This window comes from Megascapheus bottae, chromosome 8, assembly GCF_031878675.1.
Source record: "Megascapheus bottae isolate mThoBot1 chromosome 8, mThoBot2.hap1, whole genome shotgun sequence".
NCBI classification, from domain to species: Eukaryota; Metazoa; Chordata; class Mammalia; order Rodentia; family Geomyidae; genus Megascapheus; species Megascapheus bottae.
The window spans coordinates 27,880,827-27,903,961 of NC_143516.1; the positions used below are offsets into that span (position 1 = coordinate 27,880,827).

A 23,135-nucleotide genomic window follows, 5' to 3' on the forward strand; every position below is an offset into this window, starting at 1 on the left:
AAGCATTTGATAGCTACAAAGGGCTATTATGGTAATAGCAAGTCATTTGGCTTCTACTCTGTGGGTCCTCAGAACAGTAGGTTGGTGGGATTGTGTTCCTTTATTTAAATGTGCTCTGAGCAAGTAGATAGAAAACAGTCTTGACACCACCATTGATCATTAAAAGGACTAGGGAGCAAGTGGTTTTGACAGATGTTGAACAGTCTCACTTTACATTTTCTCAAGCACATTGAAATCTCCAGAATACTGTAATTAATGGTTTTCTTTAAGTTCTTTGATCAAGAAACAGCTGAATCTTAAACATATAGTCCATGTGGATTAGAAAATCATGTAGCACCTTGTATTTGCAAATGCGTATGTATCAGGACCTTCAAAGTTAAAGCACCATTGATCTCAAAAAAACAAAAAACACAAAACACTAGGCTGGATATGTGCTCAGCATGTGTGAGGTTCTGGCTTCTATCTCCAGCACCAGTTTCAAAAGATGTCATAAACCACATGCAGCATTAACTGTGTCCAATTAACCACAGTAGGTGGTAGGTAACTCTGGGAAATTACTCACTTTCCAATAAACCTGTCTTGGAAACTGTTACAGTATAAACCTGCACTTTTCTTTCCTTCCCTCCCTCCCACCTTCTCTCAATAAACCACTCTACCTTACAACACTGTATGATGAAATAGCATTTGTAGGAAACAGGAATAAACTCCAGCCTGTGCAGCATTATTTTAAAAGACGAAGGAAAACGGAGGCATTTGATGGCTGTCAGGGTTAAATCAAGGTTAATATACACAGAATTTGGACTTGGGTATTGGAAGAGTCAAAAAAAATGTAACATCCATTAAAGTGATGTGAGGATTTCCAGGTTCTCTTTAGAAGTCATGGAGTTTGGGACAGAGAAATTGTAAGTTCAGATAATGCAGTGGTGGGAATGTAGCCTTGTAGCTTTAGGTGTACTCACAAGGTAGCAGCTCTCTGTTGGAAAATAACCTCAATTAACTGGTACAGTCTTCTTCACTAGAAAGAAGTGGAGTTATTCATAATCACTCTTCTATGCTCTCATCCACAATTCCCATCCCTCTTTATTACCTTTATCTTCCTAGCCTTTACCAAAAACCAGTATACTACATTTTGCTAACTTTTCATTTACTTTGCCTCTTCTCTAACATGTTAGTTTCATAAGGCCAGAAATTTTCATTTTGTTTGCTACTGTTTTTCTAAGTATTGGTTGCCTGGTACACAGAAAATGTAGATAGTTATTAAATGAAGAAATAAATGAATCAAAACCAAAGACCTGGTGCTGCTGTATCAAACATTGGATGTTTTACATTATATGTGAATGATTCTGGCCTATAGAGAAATGATCACTCGTAATTACAATTTAAAATATTTAATTAGGTAATTAATTTAAGCTTGTGATTTTAAGTGGAAATCTTAATTTGTTAACAATATTGAAACAGTAAAGAAAAATTTAAATTTACGATAGCCACATATTGAATGTAAAGATTTATAAAATCTAAGTACCCACTTAGAAACAGATGCTTAAATATGACATTGATGGCTGTATTAACCAATTGCATGTCAGTTATCTGTATATCATACTATCCAAAAGTTCTTTTCAAAGTAAGAAAGGCAAGGTAAAATGGCAGATTAGAGGTATCTGCCATGTTGAGTCTGCAAATGTTAGCCTTTGATATTTAGAATGGGGACATTGTGCAACAGAACACAGTGAATAGTTACTCAGTTACTCTGTAGTAGAGACCTTGACATGCATGGTTGTTCATGAAGAGAAAGGACCACAGGGCCCCCAGCGAGGTCAACCCAAGTTTTTCTATTGCTACCATCGACACACTACCCAATGACCTGATCCCTCATTGCTTTCTTGACAAAATGGTGAGTCTTTTCTAACTCGAAATTACAACACTGCTCTTTAAGGATTAAAAAAAAACACACAAAAGCAAAAAGAACAGGTTCAAAACTGTGGGAGCTGAGAAAACGGCTGCTTACTTTGGGGGAGTCAGAAAATCACTAGGAGTAACATAGGTGGGACTGGAGGGATCAAAATGATGCAGACAGATAATACCTCAGCCACCTCTCACACTGGAACGCAGAAGTGGGTCTGGAAAATGAGAAGTCAGAAAAAAATACCCAATGGTGACAGAGCCAACTGACTCTGACCAATAATGGATTTTTTTCACAATGTTAACGAATAATATGTCTAAGGGTGAAGGAATCAGTAGGTTACACTGTATGTGGTTTCATGCCAGACACAGTACAATTGCATAGTGTTGTTGTCTATCTAAAATGTAAAGATAGCTCCAGTTGATTATGGAAATTATTACATCCATTTGTATTAAGACTTTCTTGATACCTTTCTTGAAAATGGGCTGTTATGACTGTAAGCTAATAACTCAAATATTCATTGTATGGAATCCATTCAGAGTTGTAGGAGGCTGAAAGAATGCCCACATACTGTGATACGTCTCTAGACAATTTTTCCCCTGCTGAAAAAACTATTCACAAAGCTAAAAATAAGCTCTATTGAAAGGTCAGTGAACTTTGGAAATGAATGGATTCACAATCATCAATATTTCAAACTCTAGAGGACTATTTATCGGTGAGGACTTTGGAGCTGGCCTATTTAGGAAAGAAAACCAACATTTTTACAAGTTTAATCCAATAAGTTCTTGCAGCGTTCAGACTATAAAAAATGTGTCCTCATAGAACTCTACAAAAGTAATTAAGTGAAATCGTATTGACACATGTGGAGGAATATGCTGTTAAATTATTATAGCTTTTATTTCTAACCAGGAGACTGATGTATCTGTTTAAAGTACTTTTAACAGGTGTTGGCAAAGTTTTCAGTTGCACTGAAAATCAGCTATCCAGGCAAACTGCACTCCTTATAAGTCTGCGTCCTCTTCTTCCATCAGTCTTCTGCTGCATTAGAATGTCTGCAAACAAGATAGCCCGGAAAACACGGACAACCAAGCCACGAGGCTCCTTTGTACGCTTCAATAGTCACCGAGTTTCCTTGGAGTTTGTTTCATGGAGAAGGGGACAAAATCTAACTATCAATTTGTTTGGAAAACAGCTACTAGCTCTCCAGTGACTTCAGCTCTAAAACTCCAATAACCCCAAAATTTAAACAAGCAAGAGAAAATTTACTAGTGATATCATCAGTCCCCAGGCATTCCATGCTCTCTCTCTTTCTGTCTTTTCTCCCTCTAAGGCTCACTCTTTGCAGATCCTTTCCTGCCCACGTCTGCCCCTCCCCACACCTCCCCCAATCTCCCTTTCTTAGAGGCAGCTTTGACTTCAGCTTCTATCTTTACATTGATATGCCCCAACCCCTAATCTTCTCTTCACAATTTCATCAATGGGGACAGCATATAATGACACCAGTAGAATACTGAGCAATGTAATATCACTCTAGCCCTTCTTTCATTCTTCCAAGACATTTGGATAAACATTTTCAGATAGAATTCATTTCTCCAAAAACTGCAAGGCCTGTCTCCTGTTACCTTCTGACAGAATTACAGATGCTGCTACATCCACTTAACATCACTCATTCGCTAATCGAATCACTCATTGCTTTCCCAGGAAGTATTTATGGATATCTCCCATCAACCAGTCACTATTCTAGCCACTGAGGATTTAACAGGAAAGAAAATAACCAAACTCCTTGCCTTCCCTCAAAGAATTATTTGCTAGATATGAGAAAAGGAATCAAATAAGTTTACATTATATAAAATACAATAGTTTGATTAAAAACAAAGGCAGAATAAAAGCTTTAAAATATATGTATATACAATATACATCTATATATGTTTGGACACACACATCTTTTTTTTTTTTTAATCTGTCCTGGGGCGTGGACTCTGAGCCTGGGTACTGTTCCTGAGCTCTTCAGCTCAAGGCTACCACCCTACCCTGGGCCTGGGTGTTGTCCCTGAACTCTTCAGCTCAAGGCTACTGCCCTACCCGTTGAGCCACAGCACCACTTCCAATTTTCTAGTGGTTAACTGGAGATAAGACTCTCACAGACTTTAGTGCCCTAGTTCACTCTGAACTGCAATCCTCAGATCTCGGCCTCCTGCATAGCTAGGATTACAGGGATCAGCAACCACTCCTGGCTGCTATACACACATCTTCACATATTAAAAGTTTTCATTAGTTTTTGAAACGTTTAATTTCAGCAGAGCTGAGCTCTCTGTCATTAGGAACTTCTAAGAATAAACAGAGACCCCGGCATGCTGCTAAGCAACAGATACCAGGATGTTCAAGTCCTGCAGCCCAGAACGCGCACTTTTCTTTCTCCACAGACTGTGCACCTCTGCAAGCCTGCACTATTATCATATCCAAGCCATAAGAGACCAGAAATAAGAGCAGCTCATTGAAAAGATAAACACGGCTGGCATTCCCACCTCCTCCATTATGCCTTCCTTAAGAGAGACATAATGAAATGTGAGCAAAACATTTAATGTGCCTGCTCTTCCTCATTGTTCTGTTAGCAACTTTCAGTGTTAGTTTAATAGGAAAAATCAGTGTTTCAAATACTTTACCTGATCTTAACCAAATGGCCAAGAAGTGATCAATCCATGATCAGAAAGAATTTTGCATGTGGGCTGGATGTCCTAATTCCATCAACAAATACATTTCTTTCCATCTCCAATCTACTTGTCTTTCCTTAGTTCCAGAAAGTTATTTTTAGCTTTTTGAAAATTGTATTTTATTGTTGGGGTAATGTATAGAGTGGGTACATTACTTCTTAAACACTGATGCCCCTTCCTATGATGTATATAATTTACATGTGATATATTATATGATTTACATGTGATATATATGACCTAACACCACACACACACACGAACCAACTAATACCAATAGTGGACTGCCCTGGAATTTGGACTGTAGAAAGAGAGAGAGAGAGAGAGAGAGAGAGAGAGAGAGAGAGAGAGAGAGAGAGAGAGAGAGGAAAAAGGGAGTGAGGGAAGGAGCGAAAGGAAAAGCAAGTGAGTTCTGATCTGTTTCTCCTGATGGAAAGGCACTAAATTCAAAGCAATTACATGGGATTAGTATATCTCCAGCATATGAGACAGGTCCTGTTACAATGGAACATTTACTTTCCTTCAACTTTGGGAAAGAGGTAAAACAAACAGGCCACAATCTGAAGACAGAGGTCAAGGCTGAAGAGGGAGAAGCCAGGCACTATATGAAAAGCCGGGATCCTATGAGGAAAGGAGACCTCTGCAGGGGATCTCTGCAGTACCACTTGCATGGAAAGGGTCTTGAGTCCCCGTGGGAGTAGAGAACCAAACAGAGCTCTCTGGTGCTGAGTTCTTTGTGTTTCTGAGATCAAATCTGCAAAATGTAGTTGGTTCTGTACTTTTATGTTTTGTGAATTCTTGGCTCACTGCAAATAAGCCAGGGGAAATGGTGAGTACCTAAAATCTGGGCTGACACTAGTTACAAGCAAGTCTGCCCTCCACTAACAAAGGCCACAAATTGGATTTGCATTTAACTGAAAGACTTGGGATAAGATATAAATGTTAGGGCTTCGTATATTGATCCATCTCCCTGTATCTATTAAGGAAAGAAAGCAGTTCTTTTCCTTAATTACATGATTTACTTTTCTATTGTGTACAACTATGTATTTGTGAATAGGGGCTCGCAAATTTCCTGCCCTATTACAGTCTGTTATAAAAGTGACTCCCAGGAAGGCTTGTAAGTTAAAGGTTCAGCCCAGGTAGTGCCCAGCTAGTGGCTCTACTGCAGAGGTGACTGGATCTTTAGCGGGCTAACTTTATCAGCTCATTATTCTGCTGGTAAGTCATACAGAATGGCTTATTCTTAATAGGAAGTGAGGTTTGGCTGGAATAAGTAAGTCACTGAGGATGTATCTTTGATGTACATTTTGTCCCTGGCCCCTTCTCATCACTCTCTGCCTCCTAGCTGCTAGGAGGTGAGCAGCTCTCCTTCATTTAGCGCATCTATCATGATGTTTCTGCTCTGTCCCAGGTCTAGGAACAATGCCCAGCAGTCAACGGACTGAAATTTCTAGAACAAGACAAGGTAAATCTTTCCTCCTTTTCAGTTGTTTCCCACAGGCATTCTGTCCCAGCAACAGAAAATAATTAACACAATGCTAAAGTATTTTCCAGAGTCTCAGAATTCTGTTCTGTATGCAACACTCCGTAAAGTATAAGTGTTAAACATCTCATGAGGAAATTACTGAAATGATTTGCCTTATGATAGACAGCAAATTCATATCTTCTGCAAAAATAACATATTACAAAAAATCTGATGGAACAGTTATTTCAATACCTTCTCTAAATGATCTGAACAATATTGCACATCCTAATCCTCAGAATATGCTTCCTTTTTTGAGGGAGGGTATTGTTGGGAATGGGACATGAGGATCTGAAGGAGCCTCTTATAAATGATTGGAATCATGACAGATAAATAGGAGTCCAACAACAGCTATGTACTTTTTCTGTCGGTAATGCCTTTCATGTCTCTAGTAAAGAATGAGCAAGTGGCAAGTGTGGAAAGCAATTAGGCTAGGCTACCCCCAAATATGCCACTCTGTCTTAAGAATTATTTTGAGCTGATGGTATTTCAGTGGCTGAAATCCCTCATCTGCCTGAAAGCAATCCTTATCCCAAAGGAAGTCAAAATGTTAGACATCCCCTCCCTTGAAACTCTTCTCTCCTAGATACCATTACAAACTCTGGCATTTACCATTCATTTCTCCAAATGGCTCATATACTTTTGAAATAAAAGGTCATTTCCTTCTTTCCAGTCTTGCTTTCTCTTCTAGTAATGACAATTCATAAACTCTCAAATCTCCCCACGCCTTGGGGCAAGCACTCCTTTCTGTGATAGGCTGATGAAAGTAAAAATTTCAAAAGCAATAAATTTGTAAGCCTCCTCTCCTTTCCTCATCTGTTGTCAGTTTAATTCATAGCCTTTAGACAGTTAACCTTTGGCCAAAAGGCAGCCTTTTCTCTCTGGTGGTATTGGTGAGAGACTATCAATCATTTGAAGTAAATGTTGCAGGTAGCATGGTACTTTGGCACTTCCTGTGGGAGGCCTGGAACATTGAAAAGGAAATAACAGGAAAGAGGACTACACATTCTCATGGAGCTGTTGAATAAGAGAAGTCATCTTTCCCTAGTTTCTTTATGTTCAATGTTAGAAACATTTCTAGATAACACATGTGACAGATGGGATGTTTATTGACATGAAGTATGCATAGACATTTTATTTTTTGTTACTTTGAGCTCATCTTTCCAGAGTCACAGAAACTAAGAATATTGAAGAGACTTTTCCTTCCTGCTTCTCTCATGGCAAGCTGCCTTCTTTCAAATGAACCAGTTTAGCTTCCTTGCTCCTGGGCAAAGGACAGGGCTCTTGCTATAGACTGATCACTACCACCACCAACAACAACAATGAAAAAAGATTTTGTCATTGAAAGAAAAAAACATATTTTCCAATACCCAAGAGTTTGAAGAGGATCCATGTTTTAGATATATGTCAAGGAATATATAATTTGTGTAAGATACAGATAACCAAAGATAACACTGGAGATAATTTATAGCATCTATGTACTATTGTGTGTGTGTGTGTGTGTGTGTGTATGTGTGTGTGTGAGTCTGGGTGTGTGTGTGTGAGAGAGAGAGAGGGAAACTACTGAGGTTTGAGCACTGTCACCTTAGGATTTTTGCACAAGGCTGGCACTCTCCCATTTGAGCCACATTCTGGTATTTAGTTGGTGATAAGAATCTCAGGGCTTTCCTGCCAGAGTTGGCTTCATGATCTTCAGATTTTAGTCTTACATAGCTAGGATTACATGCATGAGCCACTGGCCTTGGGCAGTGCTACATTTTTGCTATTTGAGAAAGTAGTGGTATGTTCATGAGTAAAGGCGTTCTTGCAAATTTGTTTTTTTCTGGGAATTTCTTTTCCTCTCCATTAAAATGCAAATTTTTAAACAACTTACACAGTGAGAAACTATTTAAAATGCATTTTTCTTGAGGAACCAATGAATCCTTTGAGTCAATTCAAATGCATCAGAGTGTTCTGCTGCCTTCCCTGGCATATTTACAATAACTCTTAATTTAATGCATATATTTTAAGTAAATTATATTGTATTTTGTAAACATTCTGTGAAAGGAAAATGATAAGCTTGAAAAATCCTAATCATAGTTCATGTGTTCTTCATTGCATCCCAAGAAGGGTTAGTCAGTGGCTCTGAGGGGTGGTATCGGAATTTGGGAGCAGACCGGTGCCCTTCTGCCTCCTTGCAGAGGAAGCCAGGCCAGTGGGGGCAGACACCCCCTTCTGCACATGCCACTTGGATACATGATGTGTTAAAGATTGCTAGGGTAGCATAAGTAGAAGTTATCTAATTGTCCCCCCCCCCATTTCATTAGGTATCTTCCCCAAGTAGGTAATGCACTAATACCCTTGAGAAAATGGTTCAGTGAATAAGACATGTTCATGTAAACAAGTAATAATAATGCTCATGAGACAATAGAAATCTTTCAGGGGAGGCATTATTCCTTGTAATTTATCCTTTCAAATAGCACACATACACACACACACACACACACACACACACACACACACACACGTATAGATAGATAGATAGAGAGAGAGAGAGAGAGAGAGAGAGAGAGAGAGAGAGAGAGAGAGAGAGAGAGAGAGATATCCTGCCTTCCAGAAACAAGAGCATGGATCCTGCAACTTTTCTTTTGAAAGTCCTGAGATTACTGAATATACGTGAATACCAAGTGCAATAATATGTTAGAGCAATTCTATATTTGAACTGAATTTCCCTGGCTTGTGGGAAAATTCTACAGTGCTTTTGAGAATCATACCGTGTGACTTTTACAGAATCCCTTATGTTGAAAACAAAACAAAGACAGCTCACTGTGTATAAGTGAGCACACAACAGCCAGCTCCCAACCTACCATTCTGTAGGGCTTATTCTCAAAAGACCTCTGGCATAAAAAATCACATTTGATTCCAGGACCTAATTCTGCCCACCTATGGAATGAACAATACAATTGAACACTGACTTTTTAAGACCTCTTTGACTATACTGAATACAAATTATAATTGCCATTTGTAACTTTGCACTCAGACTGCTTATGCCTATCAATTTAAGGAGAAGGTATGGAGGGATAACTAAAATCTCAGGGTTTGGAGTCAAACCTTCCCATTTCAAATCCAATATGTGTAAGCTGTCTGAGATGGGAAAGTTATATAACTATGCTGTCACTCAGATTCCTTATCTGAGTTCCTTATCCAAATTGAAAATAATATTACCTTCCTTGTGAGTGTGTTGTGCTTATTAAATAATGTGATGGGATTTTACAGTGCACAAAAAAGTGTCTGGCATTAAAAAATTCACATGTGGTTGTTATCATCCTCGATATGAATTAGTTCTAATTATCACTCTAAAAGTCCCACTGAAATGGCAGTGTTCCTCTCATCAGTTCTAGGAGTTATTACTCATAGGGATGACTACAAGCTGTTCCACATCCCTTACCTGACAAAATGATCCATGTCAAGTTCATGTATTTTTTTCATTTTCATGCTGTTTTTGTGTAGCAGGCTGTCCTTAAATTTGCTATGTAGCTAAGTCCCAGTGATTGTAAATAGAGATTCCCTCCTTGAACACTTGTTTGTTAAACTTGTCATTTAAAATATGATTTAAAAATCAACATTAATAAATTCTTTAAAAAAATTGCTATGTAGCACAGGCTGGTCCTGAACCCTCAATCTTCTTGCCTCTTGTGCACAGGTATTTTAGGGTATGAAGATTATTCAGGAAAGGTTGAACACACTGAGAAATGGAGCAATGCCATGGTAAGGTTTATGTTCCAAATTCAAACAGATTTGGAATTGAATAAATGAAAAGTAAAGATATCAACCCCATAGTGGTGATACAGATTTCAATAAAATAATGTAGGCGAGGCTATTTGCATATAACAAGAAAAGAAACAGTAAGCACTTATGAAGTATTTACTGTGTGGTGGGTATTATTTCAATAGCTAGCATTAAAAAACTCATTAAATCCTCATTTCAGGCCTAGCACATTACTACTATTACCTCCATTTTCATGCTGTGAAAACATGGTGCAAAGAAATCAATAACTTGTTCACAACCATATGAATTATAAATTACAAAGGTAGGATTAAAATCAAGAGAATTTTCCTTGATTCGACAATCTCAGCCACTTTGGAGAGATACCCCATTGCCTCTCAGAAGTTAAGTCTATGCCAAATATTTGTTATTACTATCATAATCAATCAAATGTGTTGAAATATTTAAGCAAATCAATATTTGTTGAAATATTTATGATTGACCATATTGTATTGAGTAGTAAATCTTATTATAGGTCACCAAAGTAGCTCTTGTTGATAAGATTTTTTGAAGAAACATTTCAGAGCATGTATATTAGAGTAATAAGAAACCAAGTGTACATAAAAGAAGTTATTTCAAGATAGGTTCTAATACACTATGCTATCTATCTTTAGCTTGATTCAACTTTTATAAATATTTAAATTATCAAAGTACATGATTTGCTGCAAATAACTGACCAAATTTTCATCTACTTTAAAATTTGTTGGGAGGGAAATGGGAACAAAAACAAGAAAGGGGCTATCAATGTGTGAGAAGTAATGCACCTGTTACCTGGTGAATGTAACTGTAACCCCTCTATACATTACCCTGACAATAAAAAATAAAATAAAGTAAAATAAATTTTATATTTACAGGTACCTTCAAAGATATTAGGAATACTCATAACAATATATTCAAAATAATAAAGCAAAATGTGTATCATCTTTTATAGTTTGAGATTTATGATTGGATTGTCTACAAATTTTAAACATTACATGTAAAATAGAAATTTTCCTAGGAAAATCTGATCTCCATGACATAAGAATCGTGGCTAAATCTTTTGCTATTTGTTAGAGGACTACTTTATTATTTTGTAACAAAAATGCCATATTTTCTCCACAAAGTAAGAATTTGCTTTCCATATAGCACTGATAAAATGATATTGTATATATTTTCTATATTCATTTTGTTGTATTTATAGATTACATATTTTCTATATTCACTCCATACATATATGTTCATTTTGTTGATAACTATTTCTTTTGTTTTATCTTTTTCTTATTTATATTCACTTGATTTGCTTTATATGACTGTGTAAAGAACCTCAAGTCATTCCTGAAACAAGTTAAGAGTCGATAAATGTCCCATGAGGAAAGTATAATGAAAGATAATAAGACACTGCCATTTCAATAGGATTTGCAAACAGGTAAGAGTAATGCCATCTTCATTTACGTCATACAGTGACTTTCGAGAATTCTCTTGAGTTAACAGTGTGAGTAGGAAAACTAGCTTTTCTAGTAAGTTGGATAATTGCCCCCAAGGACGATAGGCCTGGTACCTCTAAATGTTAATTTATATGAAAAAGAGGTCTTTTATAGACATGAAGGTGAGGATCTTAACATGGCAAAATTAGCCTGGACTATCCAGGTAAACCCTTACTATAAAGCTGAGGTTCTTGTGAGAGTGAGGTTGAGACACAGAGAGAGCCACAGACAGGACAAGACCAGGAAATGTGACCATTGAGGCAAAGATTGGGTGATGGCAGCTGCCAGAAGATGGAAAGGGCAAGGAGCAAACTTTGGCCCACTGAGTAGGTTTGGGCTTCTGAGCTCAGCTATTGTGAGATAAATTTGTATTTACTTTTAGCCACAAACTTTGTGGTAATTTGTAACAGCAGTGATAAGAATTAACACAGCTTTCAACCTGAATATATACAAGTGTTAAATGAAAAGGTTTTTTTAATCCTTTTACCTTTTACTGCTTTTGCAGAAGGCATAAACAGGACACTTATTTCCATGCCAAACAATAAAATATTAAAAATATCCATTTAAAGGATCAAGAAGTTTTTATTTTTAAAGAACTGCCATGGTTTCAAAAAAATGCTAAATCCCGAAGCAACACTCCTTACTCTAGATGTTCCCCACTTACTGTGAAAGAATGCCCCATAAACCCATCATGAATTGAAAATGCCATGAGTGGAGAATGCTCCTCATCTATGACACATCATTGCTTAGCAACCCCTCCCAGTAAAGTGCCGGCACTTTTCCCTGCCATCCTGTGGCTGATAGTAGCTGTGTTTGACTGCTACTGTTCAGCAACTAGACAGAATACTGTCAATTTCTCATTGCTGTCACAAGATACTTGACACAACAAGTGAAAGGAGTGATAGATATATATATTTTTTTTGCTCCTACTTCCACAGATTTCACTCTAAGGTGTGTTTGTTCCATTGCTGTGGCAAAACCCCACAATAGGCATCAAATGCTTGTGGTAGAACAAAGGTGCCTGTAGCCAGGAAGCGGGGAGGGGGGGGGGAGAGAGAAAGAGAGAAGGGCCAAGGACAAGATATCATTCATTATATTCATAGGGACCGTCTTCCTCCCCCCAGGCCCAGTAGTCCCTCATCTCCTTACAATTCCATTAAATTATCAATGGATGTATTCACCAGGTCAGAGCTTTGAGAATTCAATGACCTCCCTAATGATTTTAACGACCTGCTGAGTAGGAGCCTTTGACATAATAGCCTTTTAGGAGATGCTTGGTATTCAACCCATACTGCATTATCCTAAGCCCAGGAAAAGATTTTTAAAAAATTCTAAATCTAGTACTAGATGGGTGCCATCTTCACACCACTGTAAAGCTGGACGCTCTTATGTCAAACCATTGTTAAGAGAGGGGCTGTCTTACGAATGGCATGCAGGTAAAAGTTCTTCAGCATCAATGGGGAGTAACTGGAAAGGCAGTTCTGAGAACTGCCCAGTCCATGCTTTCGCAGCCCCTTCTTACCCAGTCACCCCACTCACCCTCCCCAGCATTGCATTAATTGCATTACCCACTCCCTAGAAAGCCTTCTTCTTTTGTACCAAGTCATCTACCATTTCACAGAACTAAAGAACACATTTGCAGATTTGATTTCATGGGGCTGCTTCTAGGATCTGCTGTTCTATGTGCGAATAAACATGTGTGGGAAACGGTGATAACAGATGCCCAATTAACCTCAAACATCTCTGCTTGTCTCTAGATGAAGAGGCAAAGAGAAAGATACCACCCTTCACTGTCCAGAAGATTCTAAGATAATTCCTGTGCAGCTTGAAGCATATACCTCAGAAATCACAGGACTATCTTAGAATCTGAGAGGCCAACAATCCTGTGGTCTGCCCCACCCACAAAAGTTCCATCTCAAGATGCTGAGGTGAGGGAAAGGGAGGAGTGATAAAGGGCAGCCATGCAGGTGAGTAGAGTTGAAGTTTTATTTTCCTTCTAAAAGTCACAGGGTCTGAATGTGAACAGGTCTTCACAGCACTAACTCTCCACTCCATACCCACTTGGCTACAAATAAGGAATTCTCTCTGCACAGTGAGGATGAGAACTCTGCCCACCTTCTGGGATGCTGTACACAGGAAAGGAATCAGTGCACAAGAACAGTGGCTGAATGGAGATGGCAGCACAATAAACCACCCGTGCCATTTCATCATCACCTACAAGGCCTAAAGTCTCTCAGACTCTCATTGCACTATGTAGCCCTATTTCCTACCATTAACATGAGGCAATATGACATTCGTGTCTCCTACAACCACCCAATGAATGGGCTCATCTTCCGCCACTGTAAGTACCAGAAAGAAGAATGCAAGTCTGGCTTTCTGTTTCTTTGCATAGTCTCAGCAAAGGAAAACTGCCTGAAATATTTGCTTATAAGTAAAGCAACCCAGTGACAATAGAGGTTTCAAGTCTGTAGGCTTAGATGTCTTCAGGATTTAGATGATTTTTCTTTGTACTCACTATAAGTCTCTTCTAAAGGAATCCCCTGGGAAGCTTTCAAGGATAGTCAGTGCTCCAGGGATTCCAATTGGATTGCTTGTTGGGCCAGCCAATGTCTGCTTAATTCACTTATCTCTCAATATCTCCATTGTCTTTATCCTTGGGTTCAACCAACCACAGAACAATACTTGAAAAAAATATTGAACATGTACTGATTTTTTCCCCACTGTCATTATTTCCTAAAAATATATGGAATTAGGTGTTAAAAGTAATCCACAGATTTAAATACATGGGGAGGATTCCAGTAGGTTCTTTGTGAATTCTGTATCATTTCATACAAGAGACTAAGCATCCCTGCATTTGGGGGATCTTCAAGGTGGGGGGAAGGCAGCCCTGGAACCAATTCTTTGCGGACACCACGGGATGAATGTATGTAAGACTCTCCAGAGAATTCTAATCTGCAGGTCAAGATGGGAAAGTCTCATATCGCTCCTGCCTGACTGTTCAAGTATGAAAGCTCCCAATGCAATCTCAGCTTTTGTTTTTTGTTTTTGCCAGTCCTGGGCTTGGGCTCAGGGCCTGAACACTATTCTTGGACTTTATCAAGGCTAGGGCTCTACCCCTTGAGCCTCAGCACCACTTCCAGCTTTTTTTTTTTTCCTATGTATGTGGTTCCGGGGAACCGAACCTGGGTCTTCGTGCATGCTAGGCAAGCACTCTACCAGTAGGCTAAACTCCTGGTCCCTCAATCTGAGCTTCTGAAGTTAACCAATATACCCAAGAGTCTCCGCTTGACCAAAATGGTAGCCAGATTTTGGACCTTTCTCGTAGGCCATGTAGACTTCAACTTTAGCAAAGAACGATGTACCTCTCCCCCTCCCCAGCTGTCAACAGCTGGCCACCCTGGCCCGGACACTCCACCACCCTAGGGACCTCATGGCGCTGGCCGGCTTCTGGTGGAGTCCTGAAATGTGTGGTTAGCCCGAAGCCTCTGCCCCCCTGCTGCTTTGTCCCAGAAATTTTCCACTCACTGCCCTCCAACTGCTCGCTGGCTATGCACACTCCCACTGGCCAGGCCCTGCTGGAAGCTGAGCCCAGTCTTTCTCATGCTCCAGGACCCTTCCCAGGGAACTCCTCAACTGTTCCTATGTTCCCGAATCTGCCCCAATTGAGTAACTCTCCTGAGCGGCAGCGACTTCCACCTTCGCTGGAGCTCTCTCCTTTCCAGCTGCGGTGACAGGGGGAAATGCTTCCTGGAGGTGGCATGGTTCTTGGCTGAGGGAACCAAAGAGCATAGTTCGGGCTGTTCAGACAATGGCAATCCTGGCAGCAAACCAGCCGGGTGACTCCAGACTCCTGGCACTCACTGCCAGAAAGCACTCTCATTCAGAATGCCTCTGCTCCTGGGTCATGAACCTCTTTTTTAATTAATTAATTTTTTAAGTCATGTTCTCAGGTATATGGAAAGGCCACCTTCGTGTGTAAGGCTGGACTCTACGACCCTCTCCTGGGTGTTGACAGGTGACTCCGTTTCCTTCTTACCTGTCTCTTGCTCCACATACACCCACCTCTGACTCTTCCATTTCCGTCCATCTAATTCTCATTCTCCAGTGATCACAGCGCTTTCCCGAATCCGGTCTGAAAGTCAACCCCTGGCGAGGGTGCTGCGGATAGCCCAGGAGCGGGGTGGCCTGGCCGTCCCCCAACCCCTGCCCTGGGGCAGAGGCAGGGGAACAAGTGGCAATCTGCTGCCTGCCAGGGGTCTAGGGACGCTCCCTCGGACTTCCTCACGAGGAGAGGGAGTGAGATACGGGTTCTCGCCGCGGACAACAGGTTTTTTTTTGGGGGGGGGGCACCCGGCAGGGTGAAGAAGTGGGGGTGGCGATGGGCTGGGAGCGAAGTCGCGCAGTGCAGGGCGCGTTGGGCAGGCGGCTCTCCAGCCCCTCGGCTCATCCGCAGTGCCCACAGCTGACCCCCAGTGTGGCGACGTGGCTGTGCGTCCGCGGGGCGCGCGGGAGCAGAGTTGGGGCTCACAGGGGAGCTGGGGCTGGGGGTTCGCGCCGACCCGCTGGTCCGTGCGCAAAGTTAGACGGAGCCGGGAAAGCGGCCGGAGCGTCGCGGGTGGCGTGTGGGGGGGGGAATCGGTGAGCGCTCACCTTGTGCCTGCGCCTCCATGGCGGGTGGCGGACCTGGGACCGAGCGCGGCCCGGTTGCTCCCGGCGCTTGGCCGCGTAGATGGCAAGCGGTGGGACGCAGCTGGGCCCGGGCAGCGCGCGCCGTCTCCCAGCGCGCGCCAGTCGCGAGCAAGGCGTCGGAGTGGGCGGGCGGCGGGCGGGCGGCCACCACTGGCCGCCTCGGGTTACCTCCGCCCCTTCCAGTCCACCTGCTCCGCACCGCGCCGCGCGCCCGGGAGCCGGCGGCCCAGCGCCGCCTGGAGGCCGCTCCGCGCCACGAGCGAGTGGGCCCCGGAGACTCGGGATTGCACCCACATGCACCAAGCTGGTCCTGCAGTTGATCAGTGCAAGCACCCGTGGATTCACGGGGGAAAGATACCTTTCTTGGATGTATCTTGTTGATTTCATTAAGTTTATGTCATACACACACACACACACACACACACACACACACACACACACACACACATATATATTGCACATCACAGCTCTCTGGCACCTAAGCATTCTAGGCAGGGCTTCTGATTTCATTAAGTTTATGTCATACACACACACACACACACACACACACACACACACACACACACACACACACATATATATATATATATATATATATATATATATATATATATATATATATATATTGCACATCACAGCTCTCTGGCACCTAAGCATTCTAGGCAGGGCTTCTGCAGCTCTGTGAGGAGGGAGATGGGACATGGTAAAACCATATACCAACCATGAGGCACGCACACACCCAAAGAAAGCCCCACGGAAAGGCGCTTGCTTAGAGTAACAGCTGAAACGATCAGGCTCCCTCAGCAGACTTGTCTGACCTTTGCAGGAGTCGGTATGTCCTGACACTAGTGGTTCTTGACATCAAACTTCACAGAAAGCTCTGGGGGTATGGATTTGGGGGATGCAAATAAGTTTTAGTGAGAAGGAGGTTTTTACAAATAGAGCATCTGCATTGTATATGCGTGTGTGTGTGTGTGTGTGTGTGTGTGTGTGTGTGTGTGTGTAAATTGTGGTTATACTAGGGTTTGAACTCAGGGACGGACCACGACGTGGACTATTCGCTTTACCCTTTTTGCTCTACTTATTTTTCACATAGGGTGAAATATGGCTACGTGATCTAACAGGCTCCATCTTGGCATCTTGGTGGATGAAGGACTTTCTGAAAAACTCTCAGAGAGGAAACTCCACCGCAGCTGATAGGGTTGCTTATTCTTACCAAATAGTCTTAAATTTAATAGCTCAAAAAAACTTGTTGAATAAATAGCTAACCCAGTAGCTTATATTTTATCCATGCCAGAGTTACTCTCAGAATGTAGACTACTAAATACCAGTCAAGTCTTACAGTTTTGTTCTTGGAAGGAACAAAGTCATTTACTTACGGTTTTTCTGCCATATGTACGAATACACTAGTTTGTTTTGTTTTGTTGGTGATCTCGACTTGGTGATCAGGGCCATTCTGACAAGACTTACAGTGATGTGGTGATGGTACCCAGGCATGTGTGGAGAGATGACTAAATGGCTCCTAGAGGTTATTCAGTTGTTCTAGTCTTTTTAGCCCTTGAAACTAAACACCAGGTTAGGCTTGACTCCCAGCTGTTCAAAAAAAACGAGCTAAGAATAGCTTATGACTTTCCAGCTTAAGGCATCTAGCTACCACTTACACCCTGACTTATTTTTCTGATTTATAACATTTTAAGTTACTATCCCTCTAATAGTTTTTTTTTATTATGGCTTATATTTCTAAAACAGTGGTGTTCATTTAGACGTGGTGATCTAACCTCTGTGTGCCATGGAGTTGTGCTAGAAACTAAGGGTACAGAAAAGGGACCCGGCTCCTCATTCTTCCCCACTCCAGGGAGTTCTTTATTTGTTGAGAAGGAGAGATCAACAGATTCGTGATAAAGCCAAGTGAAATGGTGAGAGCTATGCCTGGGACAGGCCCAGTACCGCTTCCTAACTCAGACTGTCAATCCAAATACAATTTCTAACAGGTCTGTATACAATGCTGTCACTATGTATTGAGAACTGACCACAATGACAGAAGGAAAGAGAAAAGAAAAATCAAAACATAAAAAAGGGAGGATGGAGGTAAAATGGCAAAAAAAAAAGAGTGAGAACAAGTAAAAATGCAAATGGAAAAAGTAAAATTTGAAAAACTTATAATTGGAAAAAAACAAAACCAACGGGAAAAAAAAACAAAGTATTTTTAGGTTTTTCTTTTTTGTTTTTTGGAGGGGGAGACTTGTGTCTCCACTGATTTTGGGCTCCACATTCTGTAAGAACCCATTTTTCTCCTGTGGTTTGGCTTAGCTGGTTCTTCCAGTCAGTTTGTTTGCTTGGGCAGAAAAAGTTCTGCCTTACAGGTTTGGTTTGGGGACACAGTGACCGCTCACCCTGGTTGATCAGACTGGTGAAAGGAAAGAAAGGAAGCTTATTTTGCTTTCCACTGAGTCTTTAAAAATTAAAAATTAGTCAAGTAAGTTGTGATCCCCCAAAGAATGAGTCCATTCAGGGAAGTTTTTATTGAAGTTGACCTACATTGAATAATGGTGCATTTTCCTAACCTTCTAATAGCTAAATCAAATAGCCATCGTGACATAAGCCTTCCCCATCTTTTCAGCTACTTTAAGTGGAAAACACTGGACAGAGGAAGGCAGGTAATGAATTTAGGATCAAGCAAGAGGTGGGTTTTCTACAGACATGAGGATGCAGTTGGTAGAGGGTATACCCAGCAGTCCTTGCCAGAACCAACCCCAGTTTACTGGTATTGCATGGTGCTAAGGATGCTCATGGGACTTGGGCTTGGCACAGAATTGGAGGAGAGGGTAGGAAGGACAGGTAAAATGTACACTACTGTGACCCATGAACATTAATTCTTACTCAAAGAAGACCCAGAGCTTTTAGAGCTCCATTACATCCCCAATATGAAAATGATTCACTCTGTGTCCTGACTTGCTGCGTTTTGTGGGAGAGCGTGAAATCAGCTGTCAATCTATATGTCCTAGCCTGCTGTCTCTGTTGGGCATCCATGGTCCTGAAGCACTGGTCCCCAGCTCTGCTGGGGATGAGCTCTACAGTAAGTCACTGTGAGTTAATGTACTTTGAAAAACAAAGTAGGTGATCCTGATGGGCTTCCAAGGACAGCTTTGTCATTGTCCATAGCAACCATGAAAGGCACTTAGTCCTCAACTTCTAAATTCAAAAGTTGTCAGTTGGGCAGACTGACTTACTAGGAAAGGAATTGTGAGTGGGCATAGCAAGGCTTGTTGCCCCTAAATCCAGGAATGCTGGAGCAAGAGAAGAATCTGGAAGAGGTGAAGTGTAAAGGAAGGCTTTGATGTGAGTCTATGTGTCTTCCCTTACAGACTCCAGTAAAACAGAGGCCCTTGTTCACAGAGTCCGACTGGGAACTCTCATTCCCAGGTAGTTCTGAGAGATGTGTGAGGAACTGAGTCTTCCTCTTCCTCCCTCCCTCCTTCCCTTCCTTCCTCCCTCCCTCCCTCCCTCCCTGCCTCCCTCTCTCCCTCCCTCCCTTCCTTCATTCCTTCCTTTCTTCTTTTCTCTTTCTTTTTTGGTTGGTTATGGGGCTTGAACTCAGGGACCACAGTCCCTGAGGTCTCTTGTGCAAGCTAATACTTTACCAGTTTGAGCCACATCTCCATTTCCAGTTTTCTGGTGGTTGATTAGAAATCAGTCTCACAGACTTCCCTGCCCAGCTTTGAACTGTGATCTCTAGATCTCAGCATCTTGAGTAGCTAGGATTGCAGATGTGAGCCACAGCACCTGGCCACAGAGTTTCATAATCTTTCATGTGGAAGGAGCTCCATTGAGTCTTATGTGGGATGTGTCAGGGGAGAAAGCAAGAGCTAGTGAGCTAATGTGACCACCCCCCAGGAAGTGTGAGGGAACCAGGCTTCACTTCCTGAAGCCATAGAATCTCTCCTTATGGGGGATAGGGAGGCCCAGAGAGAGCAAGGCAGTTGGTGCCTGTGTTGTATCTGCACAGAGGAAAGACTTGCTAAAATCACCCACTCACAACATGCTACTGTGTGGGGATCAAAGAACTAGGGAGAGACAGTTTAAGTGCCCAATATGGGAGATCTCTGCTTGTTCTTCACTTTCCAGTTCTTAGGAGTACTGGGAAATGGAGTCCACCAGCTGCAGAGCTGGTTTGGAAGCCAGGCGAGACTCATGGGTTTGTCAGTCACTGAACTAGATGCCAAGAGACTGAGTGAACACAAGAGTAGTAGGTAAAATGGTTGGTGGACATTGACTAAGGCCCAGCAGAGCCAAGGGAGCTGCAGGTGAGTGAACACATTGGTGGCTTCCTCCAGCTAAGTGAGGATTCACTGGGGCCTTTTCTCTTCCTTGCAATTCCCACTTCACACATCTGGTCAGGAGAACCATCTAGGTAGAAGAGAGAGGGATGATGGAGACCTGGAAAGTCAGAAAATCAGATTCATTTTGTGTCATAATCCTCCTCCATCCTCTCCCCCAGCCCCCTAGAGACAGACAGACAGAGACAGAGAGAAAGCCTTGAGAAGGACAGAGCAGAGGTTCACTTTGAGATCTAGAATAAGGCTAGTTATACAGTTCATATACCAACATAACATTACCAGAAATTAACAAATCTGGACCAGCTAGCTGCAAATGAACCAATATTAAGCCAGCATAGGGAACAATTAATGTGAAAAGTATGAACATTCCATGTTTATCTTTCATAAAGGGGCAACTCCACAAAAGATTGTTATGTAAAATGTTTTACTTAAAACTTACTGGACCAATTTCATCTCTAATTTCCACTAGTATTCTTTAATATATTCCCTAGATGCATAAATTATTCAGGAATGTCCAGAGAATTCAGAAGTAAAGGAATTGTAGTTTTCATTATGAAGATACTATTTAATTGTATTTTGAGACCACTATATACTGTTACTCCTTTGAGATTCTAACATATAACCATTTTTCAAGTTGCAATCTCCACAGTATAATTAAAATATATTAGACTTTCCCATTTTAGTTCAGGGATTTTAAACCTCAACTCTACTGCCATTTTTCCTGCATAATTCATTGTTGTGGTTTAGGATATTTAGGACACTCACTGTATCTACCCTATTGAGGTAGCCAGTAGAAGCTCCATGGATGTGCAATCAGAAACGTCTACAGACATTAAATCATAGTTCCAAGAGGGCAAAGCTATGATTTCCTTTTGTTTTTGAAAACCTGAAGTCATTATGAACAGAGAACATTACTCTGAGCACAGCATAACACAGTACAGACATCCTTTGAGCGTAGGGAGAGATGGGATTTTTACTCCTCATTTCCATAAAGAACTGGTCTTGAAAGTTTTCTGACTCCTGCTTTCCACCATCTTTCTGTACCTGCTTCTTGAATTTATGGCTTCTCAAAGAAAGGCCTAAACCAGGATTTTGCCTTTATCTTAACGATAAGGAAGAGGAAGGCCAGAGAAGAAAGGTTGATGTGCTATTATTCTGTTATCTGCATAAAGAGAAGGTCCTTCCTCTCCTCTTTCCCTCCCTTCCTCCCTTCCTTCCTTCCTTCCTTTCTTCCTTCCTTCCTTCCTTCCTTCCTTCCTTCCTTCCTTCCTTCCTCCCTCTCTTTCTCGAAATTAATATACACACCTGGGTTCTGCCCTAGGTGAGATAGACTCACTTATTTAATCTCTTTTCTTGATAGATAGCATCAAAAATGATTGGGAAAGTTGTCACATATTTGGGCTTTTGGATTGGGATGTAACAACCAGAAATAAGGAATCTGAGATGCTGGGAGAAAAAAAAATAGCTCATGTTTACACCAGTATTTTATGTCTGGCATTTGTTCTTTTTCTTTTTTTCTAATCAAAATTTGTTATTTTCTGGCTGTTTGCATCTCTTACATTTAGCTAAGATATGACTTCCTTCCTTCCTTCCTTCCTTCCTTTCCCCAGTCCTGGGGCTTGGACTCAGGGCCTGAGCAGGGTCCTTGGGCTTTCCTCAAGGCTAGCACTCTACCACTTCAGTCACAGCACCACTTTAGGTGTATGTGGTACAGTGGAATCAAACCCAGGGCTTCATGCATGCTAGGCAAGCACTCTACCACCAGGCCATGCTCCCAACCCTTAAGATACGTTTTCTATGTAGACATCATTTTTTTAAATATTCAAATTGTTCAATAGCATTAAGAGAAGAACAAAACAAAACATGGTGTAACCAAGATTAGGTGGAGACAGGGTATAGCTGAGAGAAAAAAAAAAAAAAACAAGAAAGCTTAAGCTAGGGTTAGGGGAACAAACTACACTGAAGTGACAAGGAATTAATTACTCAGTGATTCCAATAATGATTTCAAAGTAATTTTCACATTCTAAACTAGTCTACACTAACCTGGTCAATATATTTGTTCACATACAAATTAATTCATTGTTTTGCAGACAAAAAAAGGGACATTGGGTTATTTACCTGGCCTAGGTTAACCAGCTGAGATAAGAAATTAAACTATTCAGCTTCTGTTCTTAATCATCATGCCTGATTGTGTTCAATTTTGACATTTTCTTTTCTTGTAATCCTGGAAACAGTTAAAAAATTACTCACACCACCTAATCTTATCAGGGACATTCTCCCTCTCCCTGAATTCTTAGTGTAAGAATGTGCCTGCATCTTGTAATTAGGTCACTAAACAACACATGCCTACTTGCATTGATATGCAAACATCCTACCACCTGGCCTCTACCCCAAGCAAACATCCTACTACCGGACCCCCTACCCCGAGCAGTTCCTATACCCCAACCCCCTCCTGCCCCTCCTGAAGAGGCATATAAACCCCTGTGTGAAAAATAAAATGTGCAGCTTGATCAGGACGCTTGTCTTGCTGCCTTCTTTGTGTCTCCTGTCCCTTTCATTCCTCCCTTTAGGTTCTTGGCCCTCGTTGACATTCCGCTGGACGGGATAAATGGCGCCCAAAGTGGAGCCCAGGAGCCTGCGAGGCTTAGGAACGCTGTCTTCCAGGAAAACTTGGATCCAAGTGATTGTGTGACTGGCTCGGAGCTACCCACC

At 41.4% G+C, this 23,135-nt stretch overlaps 1 protein-coding gene across 2 annotated transcripts in view; it reads right to left on the reverse strand.

Annotated features, from left to right (window-relative positions):
* The window catches only part of Tpd52l1 (TPD52 like 1), a 79,636-nt gene extending 63,445 nt beyond the window's left edge, over window positions 1-16,191 (reverse strand). Inside the window, exon 1 of one of the 2 annotated variants that reach the window (XM_090338186.1) lies at window positions 16,048-16,191. In XM_090338186.1, the coding sequence (XP_090194312.1) occupies window positions 16,048-16,066 (19 nt within the window). In that variant the 5' untranslated portion in view covers window positions 16,067-16,191. The remainder of the gene's footprint in view (window positions 1-16,047) is intronic. The other variant, XM_090338185.1, reaches the window with a different exon arrangement.
* Between the last annotated feature and the right edge of the window lie 6,944 nt (window positions 16,192-23,135).